Below are 19619 nucleotides of genomic sequence, written 5' to 3'. Positions count from 1 at the left end.
ATTAAAACACAATAGTCATTAACAATAACATACCTTCCTCTTCACTAGATGTTTTAGGACAACCATGAGGGAGATAAGTCAATTGGACCTTACGATTTATTCCAGAAAAATGGCCATACCTGAGAAATTAAACAGCAAACAAAATGGACAATATTCATTAAGGGTTGATGTGACCTCTTAAAGAAAAACTAAAAATCATCTAGAGAAAAACTGAGTCTTATATATTAATGTCCCCTTTTCATTTGCAACTGCCTTGCTGAGTTCTTGAAAATATCCTAGCAGAAAATTTGTACCATAGTCATTTTAACCACCTTAAAAAAAAGTATTAAGTGGTCAAACATGTAAAGTTTGTAACCAAAATACTAGTAGTACCAATTTTATTTGATTAAAGCATAGTTCAAAACTGTTCTTTATTTAAACAGCCCTGAATCTGTGACCAAGTTAGCAATGTGGTGTTAATTTTAAACAGTACCTCATAGAAGATCCAAATGTGATGTCCTCTTTTGATATTTTCATCAAAAATAAAATAAAGCTAAAACAATAATCTTTAATACAATAATCTATTTTCTCCCAGGTGACAATAGAAATTCCACTAGATTTTCACTAATTTCTCCTCAGCTACAGTAGTAATAAAGAGCAAAAAGATCAAACCATGAAAGAAATTATAATGGCAAGTCACACATATAAAAAGCATTAAATTAGTTATCATAATTAAGGGTATCAAAAATACTCACATCTCTAATACAGTCTTAAGTTGTTCAAGTTTTGACTTATTTTCTTCAATTTCAGAATCATTATTTTGCCCAAGCTCAATAAGAAGTTGTCGTGCAATATCCAACACTTCCTATAAAATAAAGTAATAAAGAATTGAATTTTTATATAGTTTTACTATTTAAAAATTTAAATTCAACAAGTCAAATAAACTTGCCTGTAATTGTTTTGGTTTTTTGAGTTTTAATTTCCCAGATTTATATCCATCACACTTTTCAAAAAGATCAAAAAATCTTATAAAAAAAGACAAAGCAATTAGTCATGCACGTGATTAATATTACCACCACATATTTACACATGATAGATATGGGACTAAAACTCAGGGTTTATGAATTTCAAGTACTTTGTGTCCTCCTAAACCACAAACTAATAATCACCATATTTATTTTAAAATAGTTTCTCACAATGGAAGCTGTGCCTATGATTATAATTCAAAATATTATACATGCTTTGAAGGGGCTACACACACATTAGAAAATACCTGTCCAAATCATATTTAATGGCTCAGGTTTTCAAATTTTATCATCTCCAAATCAAATACTGAATAGAAATAATAGAAATGCTCATTCTACTACTTTTCTTCTAGAAGACTGAGGGGTTCATGGCTCTCAGAAAACAATGGGAAAGAATGATAAACCAAATAGAACATTTTCATGACAATACATTAAAGTTAGGTCAGACATGCTCACTTACTGATACCACATCCTTTTTTCAAATGGTTCCAGTGGTTTGAATATTAATTGCCAAGAAACAGTAGGTAAACAAAGCTTTTCTATACAAAGTAGTAATCAAAAGAGCTTAGCACCAATCAGAAATCTTAAATTATCTCATAGATGTTAAATTAGTCCTCAGAAAACATACTTTTGATGCCTCACTTCCATTTTCATTTTTTGTTTTGGTGTTCGATCCCCATGACGTGTGACTGCTATGACACATCTAAGTTCCATCCTAAAATTTAAAAAAAAAAGCTTTCAATCCTCTAAGATTTGTGTTGTATAATTCAGATTAACATATATAATTTATTTAGTCTTTTTTACTATTTCAAGATCTTCCCCCAAAACAATACTTACAAATTTTATAAAATCAAATCTTAAAGATTTTAAGAAACTGGAGGAAGGAGTCCTATTAAGCTACATAATATATCTGCTTCCTATCTAGGGATGACTGTTTACTCTAGGATAAAAGTACATGGGGCTGCCCTAGGGGAGAATAGGCAGCACCATGGAAGCGTATCATTGCCACTGTGACAAGGGCTTTAATGCTGATGAAGCTCACAACACTGTTAAAGAGTATATAGGTGAGCATTGGTAGGGCAAGATGGCGGAGTGGTGAGGAGCAGAATTTCGTCTCTCCCCTAGAGCAGCTGGCAACTACCCAAGAACTATATGAAACAGTGTTTTCGGGGTCTCCAGTAACCAGTCACACATTGGACACAAGTTTGGAATTGGAGGAAAAGCTGAGATCGCAGCGAACATTGTAAGTTCCCCGGACCAGGGGTCTGGTGCCCTTCCCCACCCAGACCTCACAGACTGTCTTGCTGCCGGCTCCCTGAAAGGGGGGAAAAAAAAAACAAAAAAACAGCAATCTGCTGAGGGCAAGAAGGGAGGCTCAAACCAGCCTCAACTGCAGAATTAATTAACAAATTAATTAACTAACTTTGGGAGCTGGGGTGCTAAAGAAGGGCTGGGCTCCAAGAAGTGGGGGCACGTAAAAGCAGGCACCCATTCCCAGACTCCAAAAAAGCCATTTTTTTTTTTCCCTTACATTTTGTCCCTTCTGGCTTCTCACTGATCCCTTATCTTTTGACTGAAGCGGTTGGAGAGTAATTATCAGACAATAGCCCAAAGCGTATCTTTTAAATGCTCTATTCTGACACTGACAAAACTTCCAGGCTGGGGAAAGACTTTTAAAAGAGACTCCTTTTTTTTCTTTCTTTTTTTTTTTAATCTAAAAGTAATATATGTGGTTATTTTCTATTGGAAAGCCCAGGTTGAGGGACTAGGCTGGGCTTGAGGGGAGACAGAGTACCCATAGTGTCTTTGAATTCCGTATTCACTACTGAAGGCCTCCACCCCCATCTTTAATTGGCAACTCAGGCTGACCAAGGAATCTACCTGGAGAGGCCCCAAAGAGGAGAGAGGAGAAGGGAATAGTGCCCCTGAGAGACAACTGGGATTCTGAGGATTGGGAGAGTGGAGGGAGGCCCAGCTCAACTGGCAGTCCTCCTTCTGGGAATTCAGACCCCAGGGGCTGGAATTCAGATTCCAGCTTCAGTCAGCCAGGCCCTCGACAGGATCAGAGTCACCAGAACTAAAGGCTCCACACCTCCTTACACTGGTGGGGGAGCTGCGGGCTGGCCAGCGCCACATGCTGGACAGGAGAGGAAAAGCACCAATTCTAAAGGCCTCATAGGAGGGTCTCATTATCAGGAAAACTCCATACCCTCCCAATGAGACCTGGGCCTCACTAGACTGGGAAAATCTGACTAGGGTCGACCATATCTGAGGAGACCCACTCACAAAAAGATTACATAGAGGCAGAGCAAGAAACAGAAAAAAACAAGAGGGGAAAAATTCTGATCAACTAAATAGAACCTAAGTTAGAGGTCTAGAATAAGTTGAACTGAATAACAGAGGCCAGAAAACAAAGCCAACCAACAAGAAAACCACTAGGTAAAAGACAGAAAACAAGCTCCAAAATAAACTAATCAAGAGAATCAGATGCCTAGACAACTTAAGATAACAAGCCATACCAGGAAACACGAAAACATGGACCAGCCAAAGGAACAAACTAATAGTTCAGCTAAGACACAGGAGTGGAGGCAACTAATGCTAAATAAATTTGATGAAATGAAGGAAGATATAGCAAAAGAGCTGAAGGATATAAAGAAGACACTGGCTGACCATAAAGAAGAATTCATAAACTTAAAAAAACAAATGGCAGAACTCATGGGAATGAAGGCCACAATGGAGGAGATGAAAAACACAATGGAGGGACACAACAGTAGATTTGAACAGGCAGAAGAAAGGATCAGTGAACTGGAAGACAGGTCATTCGAATTCATACACACAAAAGAACAGATGGTGAAAAAAATGGAAAAATATGAGCAGGGTCTTAGGGAGCTGAGTGACAACATGAAACGCACAAATATACGTGTTATGGGTATCCCAGAAGGAGAAGAGAGGGGAAAAGGGGCAGAAAGAGTAATAGAAGACATATTCACTGAAAATTTCCCAACTCTTACAAAAGACAGAAAATTAGAGATTCAAGAAGTACAACGTACCCCAAATAGAATAGATCCCAATAGACCTACTCCAAGACACTTACTGGTCAGATTGTCCAATGTCAAAGACAAAGAGAGGATTCTGAAAGCAGCAAGAGAAAAGCAATCCATCACATACAAGGGAAAGTCAATAAGACTATGTACAGATTTCTCTGCAGAAACCATGGAGGCAAGAAGACAGTGGCATGATATATTTAAGATACTGAAAGAGAAAAACTGCCAACCAAGAATTCTATATCCAGCAAAACTTTCCTTCAAAAATGAGGGAGAGATTAAAACATTTTCACACAAACGGACACTGAGAGAGTTTGTGAATAAGAGACCGGCACTACAAGAAATACTAAAGGGAGTGCTACAGGCTGATAGGAAAAGACAGGAGAGAGAGAGTTGGAGAAGAGTGCAGAAATGAAGATTATCAGGAAAGGTAAAAGGAGAGGAAAAAATAAGATATGACATATAAATTCCAAAAAACAAAATAGTAGTAGAAAGTACTGCCCTTACAGTAATGACACTAAATGTAAATGGATTAAACTCCCCAATAAAAAGACACAGACTGGCAGAATGGATTAAAAAACAGGACCCATCTATATGCTGTCTACAAGAAACTCACTTTAGACACAAGGACAAACATAGACTGAAAGTGAAAGGTTGGAAAAAGGTATTTCATGCAAACAACAACCAGAAAAAAGCGGGAGTAGCTATATTAATATCAGACAAGTTAGACTTCAAAAGCAAAACAATTAAAAGAGACAAAGAAGGACACTATATATTAATAAAAGGGTCAATTCATCAAGAAAACATAACAGTCATAAATATTTATGCACCAAACCAGAATGCCCCAAAATTCATGAGGCAAACACTGCGATCACTGAAAGGAGAAATAGATACCTCTACAATAATAGTTGGAGATTTCAATACACCACTCTCATCAATGGATAGAACATCTAGACAGAGGATCACTAAAGAAACAGAGATGTTGAATTGTATGATAAATGAACTAGACTTGACAGACATTTATAGAACACTACATCCAACAACAGCAGGATACACTTTTTTCTCAAGTGCTCATGGAACATTCTCTAGGATAGACCACATGTTGGGTCACAAAGCAAGTCTCAACAAATTTAAAAATATTGATATTATACAAAACGCTTTCTCAGACCACAATGGAATGAAGTTGGAAATAAATAAAAGGCAGAAGGTCATAAAATTCACAAACATTTGGAGGCTAAACAACACCCTCTTAGAAAACCAGTGGGTAAAGGAAGAAATTACAAGAGAAATTAGTAAATACCTCGAGGCAAATGACAATGAAAACACAACTTATCAAAACTTATGGGATGCAGCAAAGGCGGTGCTGAGAGGGAAATTTATTGCCCTAAATTGCCTATATTAAAAGAGAAGAGAGAGCAAAAATTGAAGAGTTAACTGCTCACCTGGAGAAATTAGAGAAAGAACAGCAAACTAACCCCAAAGCAAGAAGGGAAGAAATAACAAAGATTAGAGCAGAAATAAATGCAATTGAGAACAGGAAAACAATAGAGAGAATCAACAAAACCAGAAGTTGGTTCTTTGAGAAAATCAATAAAATCGATGGACCACTGGCTAGGCTAACAAAAAAAAAGAGAGAGCAGATGCAAATAAATGCAATCAGAAATGGGAAAGGAAATATAACTACGGACCCTGCAGAAATTAAGGAGATAATTAGAAGATACCATGAGCAACTATATGCTAATAAACTAGACAACTTAGATGAAATGGACAACTTCCTAGAAAAGCATAAACAACCAACATTAACTCAAGAAGAAATAGATGACCTCAACAAACCAATCACAAGTAAAGAGATTGAGTCAGTCATCAAAAAGCTCCCAAAAAGGAAAAGCCCAGGACCAGATGGTTTCACATGTGAATTCTACCAAGCATTCAAGAACGAATTAGTACCAATCCTGCTCAATCTCTTCAAAAAAATTGAAGAAGAGGGAAAGCTACCTAACTCTTTCTATGAAGCCATCATCACCCTAATACCAAAACCAGGCAAAGATACTACAAAAAAAGAAAATTATAGACCAATTTCTTTAATGAATATAGACGCAAAAATCCCCAACAAAATACTCGCAAATCGAATCCAGCAGCACATTAAAAGAATTATACACCACGACCAGGTGGGATTTATTCCAGGTATGCAAGGCTGGTTCAACACAAGAAAATCAATTAATGTAATACACCACATCAATAAATCAAAGCAGAAGAACCACATGATCATCTCGATTGATGCAGAAAAGGCATTTGACAAAATTCAACATCCTTTCCTGATGAAAACACTTCAAAGGATAGGAATATAAGGGAACTTTTTCAATATGATAAAGGCAATATATGAAAAACCCACAGCTAACATCACACTCAATGGGGAGAGACTGAAAGCTTTTCCTATAAGATCAGGAACAAGACAGGGATGCCCACTATCACCATTGCTATTCAACATTGTGCTGGAAGTTCTAGCTAGAGCAATTAGGCAAGAAAAAGAAATAAAAGGCATCCAAACTGGAGAGGAAGAAGTAAAACTTTCAGTATTTGCAGATGACATGATTCTATATGTAGGAAATCCAGAAAAATCTACTGCAAAGCTACTAGAACTAGTCAATTAATACAGCAAAGTAGCAGGCTACAAGATCAACACGCAAAAATCTGTAGTGTTCCTATACACAAGTAATGTGCAACAATAGGAGGAAATCAAGAAGAAAATCCCATTTACAATAGCAACCAAAAGAATCAAGTATTTAGGAATAAACTTAACCAAGGACACAAAAGACCTTTACATAGAAAACTATAAGAAACTGCTAAAAGAAACTGAACAAGACCTGAAAAAATGGAAGAACATACCATGTTCATGGATTGGAAGATTAAATATAGTTAAGATGAAAATCTTACCTAACCTGATTTACAGATTCAATGCAATACCAATTCAAATCCCAACAACTTACTTTACAGAAATAGAAAAACCAATAACTAAATTTATCTGGAAGGGTAAGGTGCCCCGAATAGCCAAAAATGTCTTGAGAAAGAGGAGTGAAGTGGGAGGTCTCACACTACCTGACTTTGAAGCATATTACAAAGCTACAGTGCTCAAAACAGCATGGTACTGGCATAAGGACAGATATACTGATCAATGGAATCGAATTGAGTGTTCAGAAGTAGACCCTCACATCTATGGACAACTGATCTTTGATAAGGCAGTGAAGCCGAAGCAACTGGGAAAGAGCAGCCTGTTCAATAAATGGTGTTTGGAGAACTGGATATCCATTTCCAAAAGAATGAAAGAGGATGCCTATCTCACACCTTATACCAAAATTAACTCAAAGTGGATGAAAGACCTAAACATTAGCACCAAGACCATAAAACTCTTAGAAGAAAATGTAGGGCAATATCTTAAAGATCTTGTGAAAGGAGGTGGTTTCTTAGACCTCACACCCAAGGCACGAGCAACCAAAGAACAAATAGACAAATCGGATCTCCTCAAAATTAAACACTTTTGTACATCAAAGGACTTTGTCAGAAAAGTAAAAAGGCAACCTACACAATGGGAGATGATATTTGGAAACCACATATCAGATAAGGGTTTAATATCCCGAATATATAAAGGAATCCTGCATCTCAATAACAGAAAGACAAACAATCCAATTAAAAAATGGGCAAAAGACATGAACAGACATTTTTCTGAAGAGGAAATACAAATGGCTCAAAAGCATATGAAAAAATGCTCAACTTCACTGGCTATTAAGGAAATGCAAATTAAAACCACAATGAGATATCATCTCACACCTACCAGAATGGCCATTATCCAAAAAACAGAAAATGACAAGTGCTGGAGAGGATGTGGAGAAAGAGGCACACTTTTCATTGTTGGTGGGAATGTAGAATGGTGCAACCACTCTGGAAGACAGTATGGAGGTTCCTCGGGAAGCTAAATATAGATTTGCCACATGACCCAGCTATTCCATTGCTGGGTATATACTCAGAGGAACTGAAACTTAAGACACAAACAAACATTTGGAAACCAATGTTTATTGCAGCATTATTCACAATTGCCAAGAGATGGAAACAGCCCAAATGTCCATCAAAGGACGAGTGGATAAACAAACTGTGGTATATACACATGATGGAATATTATGGAGCTGTAAGACAGAACAAAGACATGGATCATGTAATAATGTGGATGAACCTTCAGGACATTATGTTGAGTGAAGTTAGCCAGAAACAAAAGGACAGATTCTGTATGGTCTCACTAATATGAACAGACATTAATGAACAAACTTTGGGAGTTAAAAGCTGACAACACAGGCAACCAGGAGATAGAAAGAGGGCAGAGATCAGCCATTTGATGCTGAAGGACTACAGAATGTTTAGCAGGATTGATTATACAGATCCAGAAATAGATAGCATAATACTGTGTGATGGTAGCACAGTACTGTAAGTACACTGAACAAAGATGTCTGTGAGTAAAGCTGAAAGAGGTGGGATAGGAGAATGTATGACACCAGAGGTAAAGATAGATGATAAAGACTGGGACTGTATAACGTGGCAAAAACTGGAGTGGCCAATGACTGTTACTAAATATACAAATATAAAAATGTTTTTGCATGTGGGAAAGCAAATGAATGTCAATCATGTAGAAATTTGAAAAAGGGATGGTATTCAGGAAAAAACATAATCAAAGCAAACCGGAGTCTATGGTCAACAGTAACATTGTAATATACCTCCATTAAATGTAACAAAGGCAATACGCCAATGCTAAATGTATATGAGAAGGGGATATAGGGGAGTAATATGGGATTCTTGGTAGTGGTGTTATTTGCTGTCCTTAGTAGTATATTGTATTGAATGACATGCTATTTTTCTTTTTATCATTTTTTCTTATTGCTAAAAAAAAAAAACAACAATTTTTCTTGTAGTAATCAGTATGTTCAAATGCTGATTGTGGTGATAAATGTACAACTTTATGATGATACCATGAACAACTGATTGTACACTGTGGATAAATGTATGGTATGTGAATATAACTCTATAAAATTGTAGGAAAATATATATATAGGAGTAAAAGTGTTGGAGAAAACATGGTGAGAGGGATGATGCCTCACCAATATGGACTAACTACAATGTGTAAACTCAGAATTGAATCTTAGAACATAGCCTAACGTGGACACAATAATTGTAATAGTCCCTAGATTGTAAGCTCTTACAGCAGTTAACTCTATCCCTGAATTGTAAGGCCTATCTCTAAACTTTGAGATGCTGAACCCCTAGCGTATGTTGTCACAAACATTGGGACTGGCGGTTTGATGCGCTGAGCCCTCGAGCATGGGACTTGCCCTTATGAGGCTCATTACCACAAAGGAGAGTCTAGGGTTGTATGTAATGGTGCCTAAGAGTCTCCCCCTGAGTACCTCTTTGTTGCTCAGATGTGGCCCTCTCTCTCTCTAACAGCCATCTCGACAGGTGAACTCGCTGCCCTCTCCCCTACATGGGACCCAACTCCCAGGTGTGTAAATCTCCCTGGCAACACAGAGTATGACTCCCGGGGATGAATATGGACCCGGCATCGTGGGAATGAGAGTATCTTCTTGACCAAAAGGGGGATGCAAAATGAGACAAAATAGTTTCAGTGGCTGAGAGATTCCAAATGGAGTCGAGAGGTCACTCTGGTGGACATTCTTATGCACTGTATAGGTAACACCTCTTAGGCTTTGGTGTATTGGAATGGCTAGAGGTAGAAACCTGAAACTACCGAACTCCAACCCAGCAGTCTGGATTCCTGAAGACAATTATATAATAATGTAGATTACAAGGGGTGACAGTGTGATTGTGAAGACCTTGTGGATCACACCCCCTTTATCTAGTGTATCGATGAGTGGAGGAATGGGGATAAAAACTAAAGGACAAATGGGGTGGGATGGGGGGATGATTTGGGTGTTTTTTTTCACTTTTATTTTTTATTCTTGTTCTGGTTCTTTCCGATGTAAGGAAAATGTTCAGAGATGGATTGTGGTGATGGACGCGTAACTATCTTGTCATACTGTGGACAGTGGACTGTATATCATGGATGATTGTATGGTGTGTGAATGTATTTCAATAAAACTGAATTTAATAATAAAAAAAAAAAAAAAAGAGTATATAGGTGAGGTCTTCTTGGGTGGTAAAGATTATAATCAAAACAATATCAACCAGTGGACTGCGAGAATAGTGGAACAATCCTTAACCCATTCGGGTAAGTCTGGAAAAGCTTGTTAAGTATGTTGTGACCTGCGTAGTGATGCAAGGAGTGCTAATGGCTTTCACACCACCAGCTCACGTATTTGGGATACCACATCTGAAGGAACCTGTACTGTAAAATGGGAGAACTGACCATGAACTGCATCGTCAACGTTTTTGCCATTTCAATTGTCTTGTAACCAACTAAAACTGTTGGGCTAAAGCCATTAAGCTAAAATAAAATAAAATAAAATAGTAAATGGCACCAGTCCTTTACTAAGGAACTGTTCTATATCACAGATCATTATAGACTGAAGACTTCATTGAATCAAAACAAAACAAAGCTTTACTTGATGGTTGCTGTATTTATTTTGCCCATGTAAGAGGAATATATATTTCAAATTCAAATTACTAGCACATAAAATTGCCTTAGAAGCACACTAGGATTAAGAGGTATAATTCAGTGTTGCCAAACTGTGAGCCATAGAATGCTACCCTGCAGGATATGAATAAGGTACTTGAAAAATTCTGTGTTAAATATGTCTGGTTAAAAAACAAGATTAAATAGTTACGTCTTTTTTTGTTTTCTTCCAATTAGGACTTCTCAGAATATTTAACATACTAATGGAAATCTCTTAGATACAAATATGAAACATTTCTTCAACAATTCACCTGACTTTTTAAGTAATTTTCACTAGTAGACTGTTATGGAACACTTTGGAAACACTGGTCTTGTTAATTTATCTCAATAAATAACTATATTTTTTTATAATATCCTAAGAGAGTCCAAGTTGCATGACCGCTGACCATGAATTCTTAAGTAATCCATCTGTTTTTATTTTTATGACTTACTTCAAGAGTTCTATGATTATCCAGGATTTTTCAGGATTTTACTTGTAATAATATATAAGATTTTTCATCTAGGCAGATCCTTATACAAGTATACAATCTAGTTCTTCATCTTCAAACTGAATCATGAAAACATACACAGCAAAGTGTCTATAATCATTCAGAAGTTTAATTTTTATTCTAATAGCACAGACTTATAGAAAACCCAAGGGCTTTCTAAATGAAATTATTTTAACTTACATAGTTCCAGATGTAGTTGGTACAATCGGAATATCTTCAGCTTCTAAGGGTATCGACCAGGGAATATGAAATTGTGGAGCAAGCTCTCGCATTACAATGTTGCTTCAAGACAGAAACAAAAAAAAGGAAAAAACAAAAATTGGTCCACTTTAAGACAAAATTGGATGCATAACACAATGTTAGAGAATCATGAGGATTTAAAATCAAACTATATAGTGATTACATCATAGAAAAAGTAACCCAACAAATGAATCATGGTCAAGAAAAATTTAGATCAGCAGTTCTAAACTGTGCATCAAAATGCACTAATGGGAATGCTGCAAATTTGGAATTATTTACTTGTTCACTTTAGTTTTAAAAATATAAATCACATTGGAATCAAAGAAATCACAAGTACATATATAATTACATAAACTGATTTTATGTGACCACTGATCAATTCTCAGCAGTTTTTTTAAACATCCATAAAACTATTTGAGATACCATCCTCATTTCTAACAGATCTCTATTGTAACATGTTTTACTAATAGAGTTAACAATGGAAACAAGTTTAAATAATCATAAATTTTTTTGTTTTGTTTAAATTTAGCACTTATGGTAAAATTTATTAAATTCTCAAAAATTTCACTTCAAGGGCAAATTCACAAATTTTCAAAACATTAAAAAAGCTGATTCCAATTATTAAACAGTATTTTAATATATAAGCTTGCTATGGCTTTGTCATATATAGTTAGAAGAGATTTTAAAATAGTTTTTGTTTTGCTAGTCTTCTGAGTCAAGAAAACAGATTAAAAATACATAAAAATGGCATCCTTACATGCAATAATTCTTCCCTCAATCATCTTATGAGAGTATCTTCAAGTAATGTGTGCTTGTAGAAAAAAACATCATTTAAAAGAACTTGGAATTCCACATATTTCTACTTTACATTGGTTATTTATTTCAAGAAAAGTTCACTTTGTACCACTAAGAAAGAGAATTAAACCTTTTCACAACTGTAATTATATAGCAAAAGCTTGAGGAGCAAGGCACTCTAATAAATTACCTGTTTTGATTAATAATCATGTTATAGCATTTCAAAATCTACAAAGTTAAAATACTTTTACCCCTTCATCTCTACTAATCATAAATTAATCTGTCTTTGATAACCCAGGATCTGGCAGGGTCTTTGGAGGTGTTATTTTATGAACACAGATTTTTACTGTAGACTGCTTAAAAACCCTGCTCATTTGACCTTTATTATTATTTGGTTTCTGAATAACTAGTATGCATTAGCTATAACAGAAGAAAAGAAAAAAAATAACTGAAAAAAAAAAAAATTCTTACCCAAGTATTTTTGCACAATCATCATAATACTTCATGGAATTTTTCACAAAACTGAAACCATTGACATCACAGACATAAGACTGTCCATTGGCCCGTAACAAATCAAAGCCACAAACTGTTTGCTATTAAAAATAAATCATAAATGTTAAAGTTCAATTTGAATTAGTAAGATTCACAGTTTCCTGGTCTTATTAGACTACATCAAATTTTTTAATGCCAAAAAGTATATTACAGTATACTGGTTTATTTCATAGTAAATAAGAAATGATATAAATGACTTGTAAATAAGAAACGATATAAATGACTTGTTACTTTAAATCACTGGCCATATGTGATTTAAATTTCTCACCATCAAGTAGATATATAATAATAAAACAATGTATAAAGTTCTGAAATTGATATGTAACTAAAAAACAAAAAAATACTTTTGAAAGTTACAATAAATTTTGTGCTAGCAAAATTACTCCAAAATAATGAAGAGAAAAATAGTTTTGGAGACATATTCTACAAGAAATGTCCAATTACCCCTATGAATCCTTTAAAACCTGACAACAACATACTTATGGGCACCTGAAATAAATTTACTTTTACAGCTTAAAGTATGAATCTCCTGCCTAGGCTCCAGAAATTTTCTAAGCTTCTACATTTTATGCTCAAATCATTGCATATTTGTAAAATGTGATTTCAAGAGATGGCTTTTGGAATCCTGGCATACAAAATTAAAACTGTTTATATAAAGCTAGTAAAAAGTATTCACAGGTTAATATTCCTCCCATGAAAGGGATTTCAAATTATTAGGACACAAAATATTTAATATTTAATAAAAAGTATTATATATTAGTTTTTAAGTTACAGATTCTAAGGCAAAGTTTTGAAAAGGTAAAAAGATTATACTACATCTATGTAAGTTTTTTTCTATGCAGTAGTAATATAAACACCTCACAATAAAACCCTACAATATAACTGAAGGAATTAGTCAAAAGGCAGAATTTGAAAGTTTTCTTTTAAGAATTGTATATGTATTGTTTCCATGAGTATATTATATCATATATTAAGCCACAGGATCAATTACAAAGGATAGATCCCTGAGTACCTTCCTTTATTTAAAAACAAAATAAATTTTATTAATTCTATGAAAGTAAATAACAGTTGTAACCAGTTTTTTTAAATGTTAAACAATCCCCCAGAACATCAGTTAATCCTACTGCTTTAGTTATCTGTAATTTTAACTTCTGAATAAATTGACAAGGCAATCTTTTATATAATACAGAAAGAATATAGAGAAACAAAAACTTTCATTATTATATATCTTTATTATTAGTACTATAAGAATCCCTTGAAAAATAACTTGAACTGTTCAAATGAACCAATTACTTTCTCAGCTTACTTCCCCAATTATAAGCCCAAATAACTTCTCCCTTACTCTAGAATGAAAACTGGGATTCCTTTATGTGTCTATAAAGCTTCTGTAACATCTTTACCTTAAAAGCAAGGCAGACTTTCCAAGCAATTAATTTCTCTCGTGCATTGAGAATAACAGGATATCTTACTTCTTTTCCTTCACTATCTCGTTCCACCTTGCCATCAAGTGCTGGAGATTTTCGAGCTTCTGCATGGGCATAATCTGGACCCACCGTATAAACCTTTCATGAATGTTATAGAAAAATAATTTAAAACTAGCAGACAACAAATTCAAAGAAAAATAAACAATAAAAAATATAGTTCAAACTCCAGGCTATTAGATATGCACATCTTTCTATTGCACGTGAAAAAATTCTCAGTACATTGAAAAAGGTAATAAATAATTGCAAAACTGGTGAAGTAAGGTTTCATTTTCTACAGAAAACCATTGTAATAAGCATGATGGGGGAACACTAGGATGTACATGACGTAATCCCTCTTCCCAGATTGTTTTAGTTTAATAAAGAAGAGACACAAATAACTATAAAACATTATATAAGTTAATAACTGAAGAAAGAAAATTTAGAAAAAGAGGAGGGGATATGAATCCCAAGGTACACAAGCAGGGGTAATAAACGCATACAAAGGACGGAAGCATGGAACAGCATGATATTCAGGTAACTGCAAGTAACTTTGTTATAGATTAGGCTGTAAGAAACAAGTTTTTAAGACAGAGGAGAGATTGTGAAATATCTTGTATGCCAGGCTTACTTGAAAAATGACAGATACTAGACCCTTACCACTTTATTTTATTCTTTAATGCCTTTTAAAAAATCATATATGATTGTATTACAAAGTTGGTTTTAAAATATTTTGAAAACTGTATTTCAACAAGATTTGTCTCCTTTGTAACCCTGTGTTTTATTTTTAGAATTTAAGAACATTATTCTTAAAAAAAAAAAAAAAGAAAAAAGGTCCATAGACTTTACAGTACAAAAAAATCTCTCATCAAAAAAGAAAGTGATCCAAAATAGAGGTTGGATCTAGCTAGTTAAAGGATTACCTCTTTTTCTGAGATCATTGGTAAATTCTAAATACCAGATTAAAATATACTTTTAATCAACCTTACCTTAACATCAGTACCATCTGTAGGCATAAACTCTTCATATATATATGAGCCTGTTTTTCGTACATTGCTTTCTGGGGAATACACACTACTTCTACTGCCAATCTGAAAACAAAAGATGTCCAAATGTTAAAACCAAAGTATTCTCCTCATTTTTATAATGTAACCCTTTTATTATCTCTATTTCCACCTTAAGTATCTTCAAATAAAATATACCTTAAATATTTAAAAAATATTTAATATTTTTAGCAATGTTTACTATATACTTGGCACTATATAGTATTCTCTGCTGTAATAACTTAGATGTAAATCAAATAGCAGAAAAATACAATGAACACTCAGAATGATGTTTTTAAGATTCATCATGTTGTTGCATGTAACTCTCTTGTTCATTTTTACTACAGAATTTTCCACTGTTCAAACACACCATAATTTATCAATTATCCTATCAGTGTATATTTAGGCTGCTCAAGTTTTAACTAGTATAGCAATGTTGCTTTGAACATTCTTATGCGTGTTCCAATAGCTCCAGAGTATTTCTAAGGTAATTAAATAGAAATGTAATATGCTCATACTCAACTTACAAAGACTCTCACCAGCATAATGGTTCTATACCCTGTCTATACTTGGTACTGTCAGAATTCTTAATATTTGCCACTCTAATGGATAAAAAAATGTATCTCAAGTTCTTAATTCATTTTCCATGATTGTTAATAAGTTTACATGCATTTATAATTTTGATATATTGCTAAACTATGTTGCTAAGAGACTATTACTAAATTAAATTCCTGCCAAAAATGTCTGGGCTTGAGCCTGCTTACCTACTAACTCAATCTTTTTGATCCTTGCCAATCTAAAAATGTGGCTATTGTTTAATTTTGATTTGCCCAAATTTAATTACAGATGCAATTCAGGTATGTAAAAGTTAGAGTTACCTTTTCTATGATCTGTTTTTGGGTTTTGTGTGTTTTTTGCCATTTTTTAAAGACTACTCAATTTCTAATTTGACAGATGTTAGCTAGAAGGAAAATCAAGGCACATTCTCAGTATTCTGTAGGTAGGAATTTTGTATAAACAATTAAATAACTGAAATGATGACTTGCGTTTCTGACAAAGTATGATATCAGTTTTATCAATTTATCTCTAAATGACTTATTTTTAAGATTCAGTATTTAATAAATGTTTTGTTAAATGCTTGATTTCTTTATATAATTTATACAACAGACGTACTAAAAACAGTATTCACTAAAGTAACGAAGGTTTACCTTTCGAAAGAGTCTTTGACTTCCACCACCTGCAGATGTTGGATAATAAATGTAAACATTGTGATCTTCTGCACTTACTGGCTTTTCTACAAAGGGCTTTTGAAAAACTTCCCCATTTACTTCCACATGATCTTCCCCTTCAATCAGATTACATTCTATAAGTCAAACATAATAGTAAGAAAAAAAATTATATGTAGGTCTTTTGAACTAGAATAGATCACAAAGAAATGTAATCTTGGATAATGTACTGACTTTGCTTTAAATAAAAATATTTACATAAACAATATATATTAACAATCATGATATGCATGGCATTAAGCACTGTGGTAGTCTGAAGGGTTATGTACCCCAGAAAAGGCCATGTTCTTTTAATCCATTCCTGTGGGTGCAGAACTATTGTAGGTGGGACCTTCTGATTAAGTTACTTCAATTGAGATGTGACCCTCCTCATTCAAGAACTCCTCCTACTGGAGTTCTTTATAAGAGGATAAAAGCCACTGAGGAGCTAAGAGATGAAATTCAGAGAAGCACCCAATTCTGTGAGAGACAGAACAGTCAGAAGCTGAAAGCAACAAAACCCGGGGGAGAAGGACCAGCAGATACCAGCCACGTGCCTTCCCATGTGACAGAAGTGTCCCAGATGCCAGTAGCCTGTCTTCAGAATCCAGGTATCATCCTATTAATGCTTTGAGTTGGAACATTTTCACAGCCAAGAACTGTAAATTGTAAGCTAATAAATTCCCATTGTAAAAGCCAGTCTATTTCTGGTATATTGCATTTCCTCAGCTTTACCAAACCAAAACAGGCTATGGTTCTTCAAAATCTTATTAACTTGCCATTTCACCCTACCATGCCATAGAATTCAAAGTTAGAAAGGAAATGACACCAAAAGGAAAGATGGAGAAGTAATGCTAGAATGTTAACATCTTCTGAAAAATGTATAGGCTCATTTGCTTCACAGATACCACAAAAATGAAATTATTTAAGTTAAAAGAGTGATCTAAATGCAAAGTAAGCAAGCAATCCAATCAGAAAGGTAATTTCTTACCTCAAGAACAATGAAAAAAAGGTCCTGGTTTCAGATAATAAATGTTACCTCTAGTTTTAATAAAAATTGTGATAGGTAAAATAAAGTCATCAAAATTTCCAAAATATTAAGGATTATCAAAATATTAAATCTTAATACAGATGAACATTTATCTTGTCCTTTTCAAATAAGTGATGCTTAAAATTAGCTTACATGCTATGTTTTAGGTAATCAGGAAAAAGAAGCAAAAAGTGCTTAAAAATATTAATAAGCAGTAATATTTCAAAACATACCTAGTCAGAAATTCTAATAATTAATTCAATAGAAATAATGAAATACTTTTTATTCACAATTAAATACATAATTTTAAAATTCTTCTTTATAATTCTCAGAGATATGTCCAATGTAGACCAAAGAAAAGTAGGATAGATAACTCCCTCCAAAATTAGGAGCCTTATAATTCATATTTATTACATTTTAATTTAATATAATGCTTATTTATTTGGATCATTAAAAAAAACTGAATAGAATACTATGAATTCTTTAAATTTATTCTACTTAATTATATAAGGGAAGTGTCCAGAAAGCATGTCAAGAGGCAAAAGGCAGCTTGCTTAAAATTTCTTACTCTTACCTTTGGGATTATTTGGGTCACGATTCAAAATTGCATAACGAGGAAGTAAAATACCTTCAGCTTGAAGAATACTATACACTTCTCTCCTAAAGAAAAAGGAAAACCTCTTTACTGTTTTACCTTTCTATTTCACAATAAGTATACTTATTATATTGTTCTTAAAGTATAATTATTGTTTTACTACTAAAAGGGCATGTATGTTGAGCCTTTTTATTTTTTAAGTAAACAAATATACATTGAAAAATGTATACCAAAGAAATATTCAGCAATGAGAACAAAATGCATGCAAAAAGAGTACTTTTTGTAGCATATTAAAATACTAATTTTAAAAGCAGGAATGTAAATACAGAAAAAGAAATGGTAAAATAAAGCTGATGTATCTCAATGACAGAATTCTACCTATCCATTAAAAACCTTATACCCAAATAATATTTAATCACATGGGGAAATAGTCACAGTACTCTAAGAGAAAAGTGATCCTAATTTTGTAGTACCTGGGTGTATTTATGTGTTACTTCCTAAAGGAAAAATTATGGGAAATATAGTGGCAGGATTAAACAGCTTTTTTTATACTTTTATTTTTCCAAACTTCTTAATATGAAAATGCTTATTAAATGTATTTATTCTATATAAAAACATGCATTCATATATAAACTAGGGGAAATGTTTCCAATTTTAGATATTAATAGTGTTATTATCTGAAGAGTAGAAAAAACAAAAATAGAAAAAAAGAAAACAGGGCCTTATATTTTATAAAGCATTTTCAGATATATAATCTCATATTGTAATGCTAACAAAAGAAAATAGAATGCTGGTGAAATTAAGAGTAACCCTCAGGGTGAAACATCAATTAAATGAAATATAAATACACTCACATTTTATAATTTCTCTTAGAAATTCCTGCTTCAGGTCTATTACATGAATGCTAAGAGACATAGTACAATATTTTTCAAAATGGTTACACTTTATCAATAAAAAAATACCTAGTTATGAGTAGAGCCCTAGTTTCATTATCAGTCACATGACCCAAAAATTGTTTATAATTTCCAGTGACTCAGTAGGCTACAGAAATTAAACAAACTGGTTTAAGTACTTACTGTTCTACATGGGGAACTACTTGTGACTCTAAGCAAATTAATTGATCTCCCTAATTCTCAAATTTTCTCATACGTAAAAATAGGTGTAAATACCTTTTTCTAAACATTTTGAGGATACAGTGAATTAATGTATGTGAAAACATATGATGCCATATTAACTTACAGTAGGTACTAAATGTTAATTTTCCTTCCCTTAATTCAGTCAATTCCACCACTCACCTATCTTGAATGAGATACTGCATATTCAAGTCATTGATTACAAATGGATTCCTGAGTTTTGCATAGGCAACTGCTTTGTCCAGTGGAAATCCTAAAAACACACATTTATTAACATATTCTGTGCAATCTCAAAAT

At 33.7% G+C, this 19619-nt stretch overlaps 1 protein-coding gene across 17 annotated transcripts in view; it reads right to left on the bottom strand.

Annotated features, from left to right (window-relative positions):
* Nucleotides 1–19619, bottom strand: part of PPIP5K2 (diphosphoinositol pentakisphosphate kinase 2) — a 128038-nt gene that overhangs the window by 78691 nt on the left and 29728 nt on the right. For all 17 annotated transcript variants that reach the window (XR_005211490.1, XM_037802261.1, XM_037802260.1 and 14 more), the window contains 11 exons: nucleotides 19485–19575; nucleotides 18169–18254; nucleotides 16508–16662; nucleotides 15246–15347; nucleotides 14197–14358; nucleotides 12716–12837; nucleotides 11390–11491; nucleotides 1633–1719; nucleotides 929–1004; nucleotides 735–844; nucleotides 34–119 (listed from right to left, as the gene is read on the bottom strand). Coding sequence is in view for 16 of the 17 variants with exons in the window: in XM_037802261.1 (XP_037658189.1) it covers nucleotides 34–119; nucleotides 735–844; nucleotides 929–1004; nucleotides 1633–1719; nucleotides 11390–11491; nucleotides 12716–12837; nucleotides 14197–14358; nucleotides 15246–15347; nucleotides 16508–16662; nucleotides 18169–18254; nucleotides 19485–19575 (1179 nt within the window). In the remaining variant the exon portion in view is untranslated. The remainder of the gene's footprint in view (nucleotides 1–33; nucleotides 120–734; nucleotides 845–928; nucleotides 1005–1632; nucleotides 1720–11389; nucleotides 11492–12715; nucleotides 12838–14196; nucleotides 14359–15245; nucleotides 15348–16507; nucleotides 16663–18168; nucleotides 18255–19484; nucleotides 19576–19619) is intronic.

This window comes from Choloepus didactylus, chromosome 13, assembly GCF_015220235.1.
Source record: "Choloepus didactylus isolate mChoDid1 chromosome 13, mChoDid1.pri, whole genome shotgun sequence".
Taxonomy (NCBI): Eukaryota; Metazoa; Chordata; class Mammalia; order Pilosa; family Megalonychidae; genus Choloepus; species Choloepus didactylus.
Note: the sequence above shows the minus strand (reverse complement) of the source record. Positions and strands in the feature narration are given on the sequence as shown.